The sequence below is a fragment of the Mastacembelus armatus genome, chromosome 5 (assembly GCF_900324485.2).
Source record: "Mastacembelus armatus chromosome 5, fMasArm1.2, whole genome shotgun sequence".
Classification (NCBI taxonomy): Eukaryota; Metazoa; Chordata; class Actinopteri; order Synbranchiformes; family Mastacembelidae; genus Mastacembelus; species Mastacembelus armatus.
In genome coordinates this window covers 17,765,926-17,783,366 of record NC_046637.1, presented here as the reverse complement: position 1 = coordinate 17,783,366, position 17,441 = coordinate 17,765,926, and the positions used below count along the sequence as shown (strand labels likewise).

Genomic DNA, 17,441 nt, shown 5'->3' with positions numbered 1-17,441 from the left:
TTCATTCTTTTCCTGAAGTTACATGTGAAAATTGGTACTGTTTGTAGGGTGCTGCACTGTAAAAACAGACAGCCCCATTAGGTTATATAGACTTATATTATCTCTTAAACTACACTTGATATAATGAGTTTTTGACACTGAACTTAAGTTTATAAGTTTTCAGAAGCTTAACTAATAGGCCTAAATGGTCCTGACTTTTGTTCAGTTTGTCAGCATCAATTCAACTCATGTTCTCATGAGCATGAGCTCATGTTGGTGGCACTTCAAAATCTTTGCTGAACTACTAAACAATGTAGAAGCTTTACATTTGCTCCAATTTGCAATGTTAGAGATTCGGGTCCAGTCACAGACCCACGTCACAGTTCTCCCCCCTCTCTTTGCCTCTGTCCCCTCTGAAATTTGTTGTCAAATAAAAGCAAAAATGCCCAAAACAACAATTTGAAAAACAGTTGGCTTTACATACTGGAACTATTTCTTGACAAAATGGCTGCCGCTCATCACATCCATCTCAGGATTTAACTCACAGATGTGAGGTTGATATTGATTTTCTCACCTCATAAAAAGATAAATAATTACCCAAAAATATTGATCATAGCCACTCTGATGCACCCAAGCACATTTTTGTGTCGAAGGGACATTAACATTCCCATTGACTTTTTTGAAGGTGCATCAGAGGGTGAAGCTGTTTTTGCCATTCTGATACCACATCACAAAATGTTTACCATACCAGTCTTTTTTTGTTTTGCCAATATGAGCTGATAATTATATTCTCACTTTGATATACCAATATATTGCATCCAAAACACGTAAAATCATATTTGAGAAATTATGTGTTTTTTGAAACTAACATGGTCAACAAAACTAAGGTTGAACACAGCTTGCATATCAAAAAATATCTCAAAATGTATTGCTTAAAAACATGTGATATATATGCAATACATGATTTATATATCAAATTTAAATGATCATGTCTCTGTTTTTACTTGGTTTATCAACATCAAACAAAAACTACCATAGGGTTTCAAGCCTGTACTTTGAACAGAAGTTGATGCACAGTGCTCAACATTAATTTTAACTCTGCGACATGAACCCTCAAAGTGATTTGATCATGCCAGTGACATCAGAGACTCCTAAGGTTAATGGAGTAGCTTTGGTCCTGAACCTGACAAAAATTAACCATTTCCAGCAGCACTGGAAGGCACTGACAAAATTAAGAGGCTTGAGATCAGAATTTGTATTGAGTCAATTATTTTGCAGGGTCATGAAACACATTTGTTTTGGAGGATTTTTCACAGTAAGTTAAGCTGAGGATCCTCTGTCATGGGATACCATTTTAAATGAGAAAAAATTCTCTCTCTAAGCAAGATACTCGATGCTCATTATAAAAACTGAGCCGCATCTTTCGTCTCCTCCCCATGCATCTTCAGTGCATTTTAATTTGAAAAGGAACAAATCTAATCAGACAGAGAAAGTCTTTAAATGAGACTAAAGGGTGGGATGTAATATGTCTACTTCAGCAAAGGATGCCTAATTGGAAATATCCATTTGTCTAGATGGAAGATGCTTAGTGTACTTGAAATGTGGCACTCAGCTCAAAGCAAGGGAAGGCAGCCGTCTCTAGGAGGTCAGACTGAAAGTCTGAGAGTAGCACTTTTGGCATATTCAAGTCTTCATTTAGCTGGTTCTGTTGCACTGAGTGAAGTTACTGAACAGGATATTCAATAAATAAGCATACAATGTGTTTAAAATCAAACAATAAAGTCAAACAGCTTCACCCAAACATGAAGTCATCCACTCATTTCAAAATATAAGAGTCACGTTAAATTTCAATGTTTTAAATTTCAATATATATGGACCCACTTTTCCTGTGGCACAGAGACTGAGTCCTCCATCTTTCAAAGTGTTACTTGGCCAAGTCCCTAAGATGGCACAGATTAAAAGAGAAAGAGAGAGCAAGATGACTTTGATCAGACCTGTTGATTTAACAGTGATTCCTACAATCTGTGCCAAGCATTTACCCAGCCTCAATAAAATCAATATCCTTCCCATTAAAAAAAGGCATTTTAAAACAGAGGGAAATCAATAAACAACAGCAGAGGAGGAGGACTCCGAGGCCTTAGTTTGTGATTGTATCAAGATGGAACCTCATTCTCATTAGAAATGGGGTTACCGAAAATGTCATTATAATACCAGAAGAAAACAGGTTTCTGATTTATCTTGACTTGACACGATCGAACACTACAAAGCATTTCACTGAACTATTTTATGTGAAGGTAGACCATAGGGAGAAAATAACCCAAACTACTTACCAGGAAAGCACATATTATATATGACCTCTATCAAAATACAATTGTCAGAGAGGCTTTTTTGAGATCTATTGTATCTTCAATCAGTCTCCTCCTTCTCATCACAGTTACAGTTCTAAGCTTCATAGCTCAAGGTCCTTGACACATTTTTCACTTGTTTCCAGTTTAGTTTCAAGTTTTCAAGGCAATAACGCACCATTTAAGAAAATTAGTGGCAACTAACTTTGCACTTACTGAAAAAATAAAAAAAACATTTGCAGTTTGAGCCTACAAAAGATTGAGTATATTCTTTTAAACACAAAACCATCACATAATATTATTTGAGAAACTAAAAATCTATCTCATGCATAATAAATATAAGGAGAAATTGATGTTCTTGCATAAGGTCAAGTCTATCTCTTGCTGTCTCAACAGCTGAGCTTGCAACTAGCAATGGCATCTCGACTGCACAACCCTCTACTCACTATGACAAATCAACATATCCTAACTCATCTGCAGAAACACTGCACTCTAGCCTTACCATAATGAAACCCAAGTGATTATTGTTTAGACCCTCACTCCAAAATCTGTAGTCTCCACACCCAGACTGAGCTAATTACTCAAGTGATGGTACATGAGTAATTTTACAGTGCTTCTATAGATCAACAGAAAACATTACTATATAGGCTAACAGTTTTTTTTCCTGTTTGTCCCATGACTAATAAATTGACTTTTAGAACCTCTCTCTGCTATTCCATCTAAAAATGTGGTTTCAAAATGTAACACTAGTATCAGCATTTTTTATGATTACACCACACAAAAATGTTTGCCCCCTCATTCTCACTCATGCTAGATTACAGACACCTTTTCAATTCAGAATCCCACAAAGTACCGCAGCACCCCATGACAGCGCATAAATTGCTTGCTGATAGAATTTTAATGATCTGTTTGTAGTGGAAGGCGGCTCCAGCAGAGAGGGCAGGTGATTTGAAAACATCTATGGTGTCAGCACTTCCTCAGGAGACACCCGCCATGTGTCTACTTCAAGTGGAGCCTCTTTTCACTTCTGTCACTCCTCAATGATGAATTAATTACGCTGACCCTGCCACTTGCACACACAAACACACACACACACACAGTCTGCATCTTCTGGTTTTCTTTGTTCTGCTATGTATTCACACTCACTGTCTTGAATGTTTCTCATTAAGCAACTCTCTGAATCAATTTAGGCTGATTAAATATGAGTTAGAGGGCACTCAATGAATAACTGACTGATCTGCATTCACTTCCTTGACATGCAGAAGGAAAATCAACTACTGGTTCAGAGTAGAAACACCTACCTTTAGTGCATCACAAATGAAGCAGACTTCATTTACACAACGTGTGCGTTTGTGCAATTCATCAGCAGCTCTGTACCCTGGCACAAAATCCACCACATTAACAGCAATTCTTCCAATAAGGGGTAATAGATGGACATTAATAAATGCCTCCTTAATTTATCTCAGCTGAATCTTGCAGCAGTACACAAATAAAGGAGCTACAATTAGTAAAATGTACAAACTGTATCACAAGACTAATTCAGATCCGAAGCAGAGTAGGGCTTGTCAAGCAAAAGTATTGACTTCAACACACAGTGCCAGCACACACAGACACAAACAGACAGAAACACACACACGTGCACAAACACACAAAGTTGAGTTTACCAGCTGTCAGATTCCAGCTCCAGTAAGGACTGATTCCTGTCAGAGGCACACTGCAGACACCACATGTTGCTCTCTGAGCACCTACACCAAGCCCATAACCACTCTGATCTCTGTTACTCCATCCCTTGGCTAAACGTGGCTTCCATACTCCAACCATACAGCTTCGCTCTCGGACACCTCACACTCTGGCCTTCTTTCAGGCCAGCAAGGAGGGGAGTTTGCAGGAAGAAGGAGGGAATTCATCCGGAGGAAACTGGGTCGTGTGGCAGCGGGAGCACTGGTGTCCCACAGATCAGGAAGGTCTTAAACAGGAACGGGCAACAAGTCAAAATGGGAGAGAGAGTGAACAAGCTATGATGGCTTTATTAATAGTGAGCGGATCTGGGTGTAAAGAAGAAGCCTGGGGAAGCCCCGGGATATACCGTTTTAGGCGCTGAGATAGAGGGGGCGTAGCTGCAGTAAAGTGAGCTTTACATTGGTCCAACTGTCCTCAGATGTCAACCTTCTGCTCTATGTGGAAGACATATAAAAAGACTAGCAGTCACCACCTTACAACTACTGATCAAAGCCGAAAAAGCCTAAAAGCCTAAATTGGTCATTTTCATGGCCCTCTAAGAGACAATGCAGAACAAGCAACAGCTGTCTGGCTAGTGGACCCACCAAGCTATCCTTTAAACAAACATCCAAGCTAATAGGGAATGTCTGACTCACATCTCCTCCCATCTCTGTGCTGATGTTGAGGGTGATTACCTCCCCCCACTCTATTCCCCTGCCTCAGCCTAGATAGGGAAGCAGTGAGGGGCCTAACCATTTCTGCATAATGACATCATTATCCAAACAACGGGTGTGTATCAAGTGGACCAAAGATGTTATCAAACCAAGGCAACCATGCACGGTAAAGAACTATTACAGCAGAGCTCATAGATTCAATGTCTTTGATTCTTCACTGTAAATTCAAGTGAAGCATACACATTTATGATACATATGCGCATCATGAAAACAAATTCTTAAAGTGTGGAAATCCTAATTACAGTATACGGTAATAGGTATGAGTGAATAGGCAATTGGTGCAGAATGCCTCTCTTATGGGCTATTACAGAACTGAATAAAAAGGAGCTAAATGTCTCCCATATGTTGGAAGTTCATGTGAAGTTCAATAGAGAAAAATACTGTGAATGTGGAGTTCATTATAGATGATTATAAAGGTAGTTAAATATCTCTGAGGTCCAATGTGGACAAAAATTTATTGACCCTAGATTATGAAAGTATAGCTCAGAACAATGTTAACCGCAGAGCTCAGGGAGATCTTGAGTAGTGCCAGAAAAGCTGACCTGTGCAGGGGCCAGAAAATAATTAGAAAAAAGAAAAAAAAAAAAATTGAACTGAGCCCAAATGATGCAGAAATCTGAAAAAGACCTGAAATTGCTTCACAGTCTGAATCTGTGACACTAATTTAAACTTTCAGCCCAGAACAACACTAATCTTGATCATGAAGCTTAAGGTAAAGCTGCAGCAATTCACGTCTGATACAAAGGGATAATTTGAGACAGCTGTCTCTGATCAGAGTTTGGATTGTGTTGTCCCTCTGATATAAGTTTTGACAGTAGATAACACTGTACATACTGTATTAGGAGATGTATTTTTGCCTGGCAGAGACTGAATACATATCAAATGCTGAAGAAAAGGCACATGTCAACATACGATGGTTCAGTGGCATGTTTAAAATTTAAGGATGTCCATGGCTCCATGTGATAATCCTTTTATTCCAATAAAATTAAAAAGAGTTCACACAGCCAGGACAATGAGGTGTTTTCTTTTGTTTAAACTATAACATATCAAGCAGGAAAATGTAGAGATGTTTGGTTGTAGAGTTTAAAGATTGTCTGTTAGCGTTTTTGGTTTTTTATGTTGCTAGATTTAGCATAGATTTTTAATGTAAAGTTCATTACTTCGAGACATGAAAGCTGCTGTTGTAAAATAACAATTATTCCTCCTCTGCTAACTATGCTGTTGCTTTTCAAACACAGCAATTTGAATCAGGTTCTAGTCATGACCTTTGAGGAATGTCTGTAGAATGGCGACACCAAAAGAAACCACACTGGGCTGCACAACAGACTGGAATAACTATAGAGATTACCAGAGTTATATATTATATGAATATGATTTTAAGGCAAGTGTCAGTACATGAAAAGTTTCACTAAATTATAGTCTTTGCTTATAGTCAGATTGCCTTTGTCTCTGGAAACACATTGCTATGTGCTCTGTCATGTGTTTATCATCTATTGATCAGACCTGAAAAGCACAGAGGAATTCAGGCCATTCTGCAGTGGCTGAATAATTCTGACCAAATGCTTTCAAAGCCAGCATGCAGACAGACAACTCAACACTGGACTCTCTCTTTTAAGGGGTTGTGTTACAAGCACACCTGTCACACTCCGTCTTGGCTCCAAAGTGGAAACATAGAGCTCTTTCGTCTTACTCTTAATCCCTACATCAATTCCTGTTTCTCGGCAGGCTAGAGTGTCTCACAGGTGTGGTCTACATCCATAACCATCACTAAAGACCTTATTTGCCTTCTACACAACCTTCTACCTCCATCTGCCGTCTTTCCACATTCTTCTTCATGCGGAACAACAACATGCCACTCCCACATCTGTTATGAGTTTCACATCTTGCATGAGACTGGTTCTCATCCTGCAGGGACAAAAATAGAGTCATTGACAGACACTGCATTTTCTGCTCCACTTGGTAAGTAAATTGATCAGTCTGTGTGAGTGGGGTAGCTGGAGACAAATGTGTCTGCACGTCCACCTCCCCAGATGCTACGGTCTGTGGCTGAAAACAACAGTGGTGCTGATTAAAAGCGGAAGGAGTTTGCTGAGATTCACCACACACAGTCTCCTGGGAAAGATTTTTTCTTAACAGGGGACATATGTAGTAACATGGACAACATCATGTACCTGTACTGAAGTGAGCTATACTGGCTCACTTCACATGATGAGACACCATCAGTCTCTAATGTGTGCTGTGGTGCTGAAACACATGTTCATTAAAATGAAGATGCTATCTGGGGCTCTGTGTACTCATTTATGAAGCAAATCCTGTATTTGCTATTCAGAAGCCCCACCTCCACTCCAGCATCCACCTGAATCCTCCTTCCTCTACTGGGCATTGTCAATCCCCACTTCCTGCTATGCTGGTGTTTTCTCATGGGGAGTGACAATGTCAGAGCCTAGATGCTCAACATATACACATTACTACATAATAACCTATTCAACATAATTTAGCAACTGATGTATGGTGCAGACTAAAGAACAGATGTCATGTTGTGTAATAGACCATTCTTTGGCTTATGAATTGTGTCCAGAACATGCATCGTGTTCTATGTAGTCACAAGCTGTGACTACTCAGTGAATATCCTATTTTAATTCTATATGGGAAAGGGGGATTCTAGTAATTATGGTAACCATTATGTTACATTGCAGAATACATGATTCACAAATTCAAAGAACGTGTGTTAGTGAACTGAACCTAACCATAGATGGGATTCAGGATGCAAAACCTTCCCGGATTGAAAAAGAAAACAGTCAGTAAATGTGCCCTGGCCAGCAATTATGTTCCCAGAGTATGATGATTGTAGCTTATAAATATAAGTTTATATTTCACTTGATTCCTTGTACAAGCCACTTCAATTATGAGCCTGAACTTAAAGTACACAAACAGACTTGCTTTACACAACAATTTCGAGGGGTCATAAATACTGTTTTTCATTACTCTACAGCAGCCTGGACTAATCACTGTAGTGTGTTTTCACAAGTGTGCAGGGTACACCAACAACATACTAGTGCATTTATAATTATCCCCTAAGTAAGCATTGTGTCCTCCTTACAGACATTAGGGAATAAGATAATTTTGATATCAAAACAAAGACCCAGGTGGGTGCTGTCCTCATGCCCTGGCTGGGTTCCGGCTGCATCACCCACACCCCAAACTGAGTGCAGCCCAGCCTGAGTCCAGCCAGCTGACTGTATCTGTGCCTGTCTGCTGCAAAGCCGTAATCCCTGAACTCAGAACCCACCCACGTGAGGCCTTCAGATGGAGGGGGTGGCCCTGCCCTCTCAGACTCAAGCATCTCCACCAGAGAAAGAGAGAGAGTAGAGGCGAGAGGAAGGATTAACTTAACTAACTACTGACCCCACTATGCACATGCATGTTGCTCATGACCAATGTTTTGAATATGAAAAACACTCGGCACAAATAGTTCATTAGACAGGTCAAGACAAATCAGCTGCAAGCAAGCAATCCTTATGTCTGTGCAACGATAAAGTACAATCATATGTTAACATTATATAAAACCAACAAGCTGCAGAGTCAGGAGCTGATAGATGAAAGCACAGTTACTGTTTTGTGGATGATCATGTGGCAGTGAAGCTGTTCAGTGTTTATGCTGTGCTGTGGCAGCCTCTCTGACCAGTGTGCAGTTATTCAGCTTATCTCTGCTAATCCTCCTGCTGTACCTCCTCCTCCATCCTTTTCCTGAGCTGCCTATAAGCTCTAGGGCCAAATCATCGGCATTAAGCCCACAACACTGTTGTGAGCAGAAAATACTGTGAGAAGTCTCAGGTAGCTTTAAAAGATACTTCCACTGTAGAACAACTTGGATATTTTTTTTTTTTGTTTGTGGATTTGTAGCTTTTCCTTATTTGATCCTAAAACTGCACTCACTAAAAGTAATAGATAAAATCTGGGTACTCTGTGACATAATTACAACAAAGTCTGATTGAGTAAAAACACAAGCAGTTATAAGATCAGATATTAAAGAAGCCAGTGGTTTAGTCAGATTATCTAAACCACAAAGTACAAACAAAAGTATTGACAGTAATAATCCCTCATTACATGGGAAAACTGTGCACACAATTTAAGTACGTATGACGGTCAACGACAGTGTAAGCTGTAATGGATGTTTACAAAAGATGGTTTGGTTTCAGGGTACAGGCAGAATGTACTTTTAAATACCAGTTCCATAGTCATGGCAGCCAAAGTATCGAAATTATGAGGGCTTCTTTATGTGTATTTCTTCCTTGGGTAGTATTTCTTGCCAATGTACTGTATAAGAATGATTACTAATACACAGTAAGTAACTCTATTAAAAATATCTTAAGTTCCAGATATGAATTTGACATTAAGGTCAGAAGTCTGGAACAATGCCAACAAATTCCTCTGACATAAAAAAAGGCAATGTAAGGTTAAGAATAAATACTGAACACCTTTCAAAGGGAAATGAAAGATCTTTTATAGCTAAAATAATGCATAGGTCTCCCCCTGACATGAAAATCAGTCAGTTTCACATATGGAGCATGGCTTTACTTTCTGCAATTGCCGTTTTACTGTATGTACTTGTGCTCTTCAGCAGTGTTGAGGATATATCAATTCCTATCTTCAGGATTTGTTATTGTCAGGTCTGAATTCTGTATAGATAAACCAAGCAAACCCTGATGTTGTCTGACAGAAAGCATTTTTTAGATGTCCTCCACAGATAGAGTGTGACAGTGCATCGTTTGCTGGCTAAAGGAGTCCAGCTGTCTGAGATTGTGTACAAAAAACTATCTAGTAATAAAATTTCAGCCTATCAAGCAATAATATTCGTTGAAGCAGAAGCATTCCCGAACAAATCATCACCAGTCATGTGCAGTTGTGTGCCTTTGCTTCACCGAGGAGGATACACAACAGATCCTGACATGTTTCGTTTGCACTCAAAACAAATGAGAGCCTCGCTATGACGTAGACCTGAGGCACTGTGGACAAGCTGCCGCTTCATTAGTATTCATAAACATAAATCTCTTCTAGGAAGAGCAGCCTGACTGAGCGTGCTCAGACTACGTCTGAGAATGGCTGAACACTGGCTATGTGTGAAGTAGATGAAGACAAAACAGAAAAACCATAGAGAGGGAAATGGAAAAGATGAGTCAGGTTAAAGCCAAAGAGGCCAGGTTTCTGCACCAGTTCATGGCATGAACACTAAAAATACCTCCTTATCATCACTTTGACTTCCCCTTTGTTTCTTTGCTCAGTTCATTGGTACATAAATGCAGCTAATTTTAAAAACTGTTATTTTTTAAGTGGCATACATATACAAGTTAATTACTGTGATTACCCCAGCCAAAACTGAAATTCATTTGTTGAAATCCTAGCTACTATCACCAGTTGGAAATAACTGACTGTCGAAGTCATTCGTTGATATTAGCCTTTCTGACCTTTTATTGCACTGTACTTTCCAGGAATGAGAAGCTGCAGTATATCAAATTTTAACATCTGCCTCTTAATACCAATAAAACCTTGGATTCCAGTAATAATAAAGGTATCTGTCTTTTTCTAAAAAGAGTGAAAGTGCAGTTTTCACAGCTGGATTACTGTGGTAAGTCTGTTAGACAGCACTGTTGCAACTTTTGCACATTTGCTGGGGTAAATTTGGTTGTAGGTTTCCATGGACTTATTCTTTCGTTTACTGAGGATCCCGTAATTAACAGCTGCACAAATACACTGACTTGAACCACTGGTTGAGTCTGTCTTTGGTCTGTCATCAGCCAGTGTAAATTAACATAGTTATTACTGGCACCACATGTGTCAAATTATTTGGGTATTTTAATTCCAGGTGGAGTCAAGAAGGATAAGTTTTCATTCCTCTGAATCCACACATTCGTACAAAAAATGTGCCCCCCCTTGTTCCACAGTTTTCCTTTCATTTCAGCTGTTAGACTGCACATTTACACCCTCTAGAGGTGAAATTAAATTTCAGGTTGTATATTATCATCAAACCTGTAAATGCCTAATACTGGATTTTCTGTTTTACAAAGGTACTGAAGTAGTTTCATATCGTGATCACATTACAAGATAAATGTGTATGATGGCCAGGCATGAAGTGACTAAGGAAAAAAAGAGATGTGATGATGGCCGAATTAGCTGCATAGATTCCACGCCTCACCATCTATTCTTTTTCCATGTCTCTCCCCTCTCTATGTTCCTTCTCTTCAATCCATTTCTCCTCACTGGCACAGACTGGGCAATGCTGCTGCCAAAATGACTGATGGGCAGTAACCTTCACTGTCCACTCTGAACGGGACCATCGGGGCAAAATTATGCAGTCTGAGATCCTAACTGAGTGGTCATGACAGGCAATGGATTCGCCTGCTGCCACTGCTGTTTTCAAGGGCGTTTTATGCAGACGGGGGAAAGGATTTAAGAGCTCATGAGGAGCAGCTGTACATCATCTGCTGTAGGGAATGGGTCTGGAAACCAAAAGGGGGGCCCATCTATTATCTGCCACAAAGGAAAAAGCCGAAAACCCATCAGGTTGAGGCCTAATAGAATAGTCCCCAAAATGTCACAGACAGGACAGGAAAAGAAATGGAAATAAGCGAGGTGGTAGGCTAACAAAGAAAATTAAATGTCAACTTGTATTACAACAAAGCAGAGAGCACAGCACCACATGTAGCCTAGTGGCAGGAAACTGCTGGAAAGGATGCTGGAGATGCCAGAGGTTGCTAGACAAATAAACCAGGAAGATCACTGTGAAGATGAAGGGCATGAACCTACCTTCATCGTAGAGAAGTTCAAGTAAAGTACAGCTGATCCAGGCCTGTCTCAACCAAGTACACTCTGACTGGACCTTAAAACTCCAGAAAGTTGTCCAAACAGGTAATGAAAGCTGTCTTACACACCACTGGATTTCCAGTGAAATATGGATCTTTTTCTGGTTAGTGTGGCTAATAGGCACCACCCTGCCTGTCTCTCCCCTCCCAGCTTCTGTCCCGTCCCTCTTTCTGTGGTGCAGATCACACACTAAGGCTATTGAAGGACAGGCAGCACCTCTGTCTACATGCTGGCTGTGGGTGCTGTTGTTGTTGGCATCTGCAATAAAGGCTTCTTTTCTCTTTTCTACATGTCCCTCTGCCCTCCTGCTGGAGTTTTCACCTCTGCCAAGGAGAGCTGTCAGGCTGAAACAGAAGACAGGTTGTGTAATGGCGTGGTGCCGGCTGTGTGTGTCTGCCTGTCAGGGGAAGGGAGTGGCAGCCTGGTGTGACACACTTGATTACCCAAGCTGATTGGGGATTATTTTTGGCTTCCAATGGCATCCTCCTAAAACTGAACCTCTACAATGCATTTACTCCTATAATTATTTTTTCCAGTTGTCACATCAAGTTTGACTGCTATTCATATGAAACTGAAATGTGCTCTTTAATTATGGGAAAACAAGTTTTCACATAACCAGTCCAAAAGTATGGCACAAGACCCCAGAGTGTCATTCTCTTCCTGTGAACTAATACTCTTGGTGAACTTGAAAGAAATAGGGAAGTAGTTCAGTATGGGACTCTCACACTGAGTTACTCTTATATAGAGAAGGAGCAAATATAGATCAGCATTCATGAGACAAAATTACTTGAGTTGTCTGGGAGGCTGAATGAAGATTTCCATTTTTAAATCTGCAGTAGTTACAAATATGAGAAATGAAAGTGCTGCCTCACTGGAACAAATTCTCACTTTTATTGTACAGTATCTCTCTGCACTCTAAGGCCACCTAAAAAGCCATTACAAACAACACAGGCACATAAAACTAATCCTGTAGCTGGATCAAATGGCTCCCATTCCCTGCCTCCATTGTGTATAATCTCTGACATTTCAAAAAGACCTATCCACCATATGTTAAAGTCAAAAGTGAGTTTGCTGATGCACCCTCACTAATGGCCTTCAACTGTGCTCAGTGAGATCAGTGAGATCAAATAGTTGCTAAGCCAGTAGCAGAAGAGACTGCATTTGTATTTCCAGTCTGTAAAAAGTATTCTGTCCTGTAGGTTTATGAAACATTCATCATTAGGCTAATTGTGAGTCCCATCTGGCAAAGCTGTTAATATTAATCTCTATAAGCAATGCAGGTGCCAAACATACCTCATGCATACCAAAATACACTGTGAGTTAGGGAAACTGAGGCAGAAGAAACATTCTTTAATGTTCAGCATGATCTGAAGTTCAGTTTCTACTGCACTAAAGAATAATCTCTCTTTAGACCTTTTAATGACCTGCCTCTACATAGAGATCTTTTTTCCTTGCTTTAAACACTTCCGCTTGAGATGTGACCACTGGTAACTTTTTGAACCCACACTTCCTCTCCATAACTCCAGTCACAATGGCCCTCCTGCTCCAGGATCCACTCCGAAGACAATGTGTGTCAGCTTGTTGTGCACTTGTCTAGGATGTGCATGCCACCAAACCTCCAAAACATTACCAATCTGAGCAGACAAGCAGGGTAGTGTTTAAACATGCAAGTCACGCTGGTGTAGCATCAAATAAATGTTATGGAGAAAGAACGGTAAATTATCTCAGATACCAGAGTGTCAGAGCTGTGACCACAATGACAGTGAGTCTCAATAATAAATAAATGCATGACAGAATACGTACTGTATGCCTCATCAGTAAATTCAGCTGTTTTAACCTATCTCACTCATGTATCAGTATGGTAAGTAGCCCTGAAGGACCTCTAATTTACAACGTCGTCATGGTCGAAAGGATCAGTATCATTTATGTCTAGGAAGTACACTAAATTCTCAGCAACTTTCCATTCTACTGAAATATGATTTTGACAGTCAGCAGAAGTCATTTCCCTTAGTTAAAGAATTATTGATGTCATGAAGAGAATGGATTGGTAATTGTATTTAGGGATTGGAAGGTGAACCATACAATATATCAAAAGGAACAGGAAGAAACATTTTTGTGTGCTATCCCAGGTGTCATTTTCCAGAAACTACTGTTGATGACATCCATTTCAACCATTTGTCAACAGTTTTTTAGTGAAGTAAACCTTACATGTTTCTACCAGCTATCTATCAGCTTGGCTTCAACAGTGGTAAGCGTGTAGTGTGGACTGGGAAGCACTGATGGTGACTGTACATTGAGTTCTTATTTGAAGTTGCCAGTTTGTGTTTAAACCTGACCCCACTGAGACTTCTTGCAAGACAATAATGTTTTTCTACAAAAGAACTGAAGGAGTTCCTGTCTCCTAAGGGGATGAATATGGTGTTTGAATATCTCCCAAATAACTTGACAGGGCCTGCCAGTGTTAACATGATTGCCAGGTAGGAGTGGCACTCCTTTCTACTGTGTCTCCCTTTACTTCCCTGAGGTTATCTGTAAATCTAAAAGCACCATCATGACTCCTTTCCATGGAAAGAGATTATGACGATTGCAGTGGAACTAAACTGAGGCCATTTAAATGAGTCATGTATATACTGAACTGAGGAATTCAAGACATAACCATTCTAACACAATACAGGACTTGAGTGAGACAAGCTTTATTACTTTTTTTTTTTTTTTTTTTTGAAATGATATGTCAAGATGGATGGAAATGTCTCTCTGTTTACTGTAAAACAAATTTACCTGTGGGTATAAATAAAGTAACCTAACCTAATCTAACCTTACTTCTACATCCAATGATAGATACACTCACTCTAGAATAGTTACCTTACAATCAGTAATGATGTGGGTTTCAGGCCTGTATTTAGCCCAGCTTTCAATAGATTACTTAAACACATGATCTTTCTCAGGCAGGTTCTGAAGTTACAATCAGTGTAGTTTATTCTATAATATTTAAGATTTTTTTTGACATTTATTGACAATAAACAGTGATAATATACTCATTTATATATACTTCAAATGCAAATGCCAATTTCATCATTGTGGTCCTTCAATTCCTCACAGAAAACCTCTGGTATAGTATACTATACTTAGCATTTCTGTGATCTGCTTGCCATTGATACAGTAAATCAGTGTTACTTTCTGTATTTACATTTAACCTACAGCTCGTTGGAAAGCGGTTGGAAAGTGATATCTCTGAAAGGTCATGAACTTTGCTTTCAAATATTTTTCATTGTTGTTAAAGTTGCTCAGGTGCTAGTTGGGGGAGGATTTTGCGGAGGAATTGGAGTCAGAAATTTAATGAAATCACATGAAAAATATTTCTCATCTCAAACCCATATAGGGTTGAAATATATCACCCTGGGTTGGCCAAGTGTCATAAACCTCTGAGTATGGTATAAAGCATAGTCCAGGAATTCTTTTCCAGTCTGACTCCAGCCTGTTGTAGAAATTAAACTCTTATCAGTGAAATGCAAGATTTTTTTTGCTCATCATTAAATTGAAACACCTTTAATAATACACTCTGGAATCCAAAGGTTCATCCTGCAGTGCATCGTCTTTTTTCATAGTTCAGTGCTTGGAAGAGGAATGCCTCTGCCTCCGTAAGTGTTTACTTTCAGAGAGAACACATGGAAAAACCAGCAGCTGAACCACAATCATCATGGGATATTAGGCTACAGATATAGAGCTTTTCCACAAGTGGAAAAAACTCCAACTTGATTCTAATACCATGCGCTCTACACCTTTTGATATTTTACATACTTCCAGCTATGTTGCAGTAGAGCCCTTTGAAAGCAACAAGAAGGTAATGTATAAACAAACTCATGTTCCCTTAAAGCTCCCTCAAACACATACAGTTCACCCTGAAACAGACAAACACCACACAGCACCATATGAGAGTGAGCTGGATGTTAAATGAAAAGTCTCCATTTTCCTTGGCAATTCATTAGGAAAAGCATTCCCACTGCATGGAAGCTCCATTTACTTTATGAGTGGAAAAACATTATTTAAATGAATCGTATCTGCAGACACCCATCACAGTCATAAAAACAGGGTGCATACTACATGTTTTTGAGCATCATATTGTACATATGCATGTTTTTTTCTTCATTCAGCTCTGCAGTTGCAGTTACACTGAACTGGTCATACTGTTAAGGCTATTAGCCACAAGCCTACGGGTCGCCTTGATCTGAGGTTAGAATAATCTTCACATGGAGATATGGCACACTGTGTCTGTATAGACCCAAATTACATGTGGGCTACATCAATTTCACATGGTTTCACTACTTGACCCACAATTATGGTAAACTTCTAAACTCATCCCCAAGGGAAACAACCTAATCTTCCAGGATTATATTCTGAATAATATCATTCAAAGGCTATAACAACATGTGTAGAATATTCTCTTGAGCAGGGTCTTTCTTTGTTTTAGAAGAAAAAGAGAAACTGCTGCTTTGGTATAATAGTGAAACTAAAACTCTGTGACACACCATCATTCACAATGTACAGCATCTCCAGAATGTTATGTCTACTGGCAGTAATTGTGACAATAATTGGAAGAGACAGAGCGAGCACCAGCAGAATAATCGCCTGCAGGTTTTCCCTGGTGCATCTTACAGGGCCTTATGGCAACCTGTTGACACCAATCCCAGGGACCCAGTGGGCCAATGCTGGGCACACATAAACAGCCTGTAATTCGCATGGCACATTGGCTGAACCTTGAATCTTATCACTGGGCAGCTGAGAGATAGAGGACTGGGCTGTGTACAGAGGACAACTGTCTTCTCCTGGCTTAAGAGTCACCTTTACACCGGCATGTTCAAGGAATATCAAACTCATTTCTTTGTTTGGTGCAGGGTAATGTGAATAAATGTGTAATTTGTTCATCATGACTTTATACAAAAATACAAAGTTTTTTTCTAAGTGGAGCTATCACAATTCAGATGCACTTCACTAGATACACTAGACAGCACGGAGGTGTAGGTAGTGTGATGCTCAACACAAAATCTGACTGGCTTCAACACAATTGCTTCAGCTGTTTTTCACTTTCAGTAGAAAAACAACACTGACGGCTGATGGAACATGCTGAGACAAAAAGTGAGATTTTGAATCTGATCATCAATTTAACAGTGAAATATTGTAACAAAAGCAATTCATTTCAATGGAATCACAACAACCAGTGTTCTTGCTTGCATTTGTATGGTACTTTATCAATGAGTTGAAATTTTGTGAACTTTGAATCTAATCTATCCTAGTGGCCAGCTTCCAGGAGGAAGCTATCATATGCTTTGAACAAAAGTCATACTGCAGCCTGTGCTCACAAAGTTTAGCATGATGAAATATTAAATATCTAGTGATGCTTGCATTCAGTGAGTTCTTCAAACAAATCTGGTATTTGGCTTATCCAACGCTGAGCATATGTGAAATAAGACATTAGTCTAACAGCGTAATTGTTTGTTTTAAAATGAGCCAGATCAAATTCACTTGCACAAACACAGTGAAGATGATCAAATTTAAAGACAAAACAAAAGTCATGCTGCAGCTTAGATGACTCAGTGGCTTAAACTTGGACTGCGTTCAACCTCAGCAAACTTCAATAAGATTCATTATCCTGGAGTGGAGTCTCCTTGGTGTGTCACTGAATGACAGGCCAGCATAGTGAGCCTCTGTTCGGCCAGCCGGGGCCCTATCCACTGCCTTTGAGACGCAACGTAAGATGAGTCATCAGACACTTGTCACAACCTCCTGGCTCCTTTCTGACTGCTCT

The 17,441-nt window shown here is 39.7% G+C and overlaps 1 protein-coding gene across 4 annotated transcripts in view; it reads right to left on the bottom strand.

The window, feature by feature from the left end:
* Positions 1-17,441, bottom strand: part of iqsec1b (IQ motif and Sec7 domain ArfGEF 1b) — a 173,308-nt gene that overhangs the window by 19,087 nt on the left and 136,780 nt on the right. Inside the window, exon 1 of one of the 4 annotated variants that reach the window (XM_026306135.2) lies at positions 3,989-4,068. The exons of the other annotated variants lie outside the window; for them this stretch is intronic. Coding sequence (XP_026161920.1) covers positions 3,989-4,053 — 65 coding nt within the window. The 5' untranslated portion in view covers positions 4,054-4,068. Of the gene's footprint in view, positions 1-3,988; positions 4,069-17,441 lie in introns of those variants that run through there. 4 annotated transcript variants of the gene reach the window in all.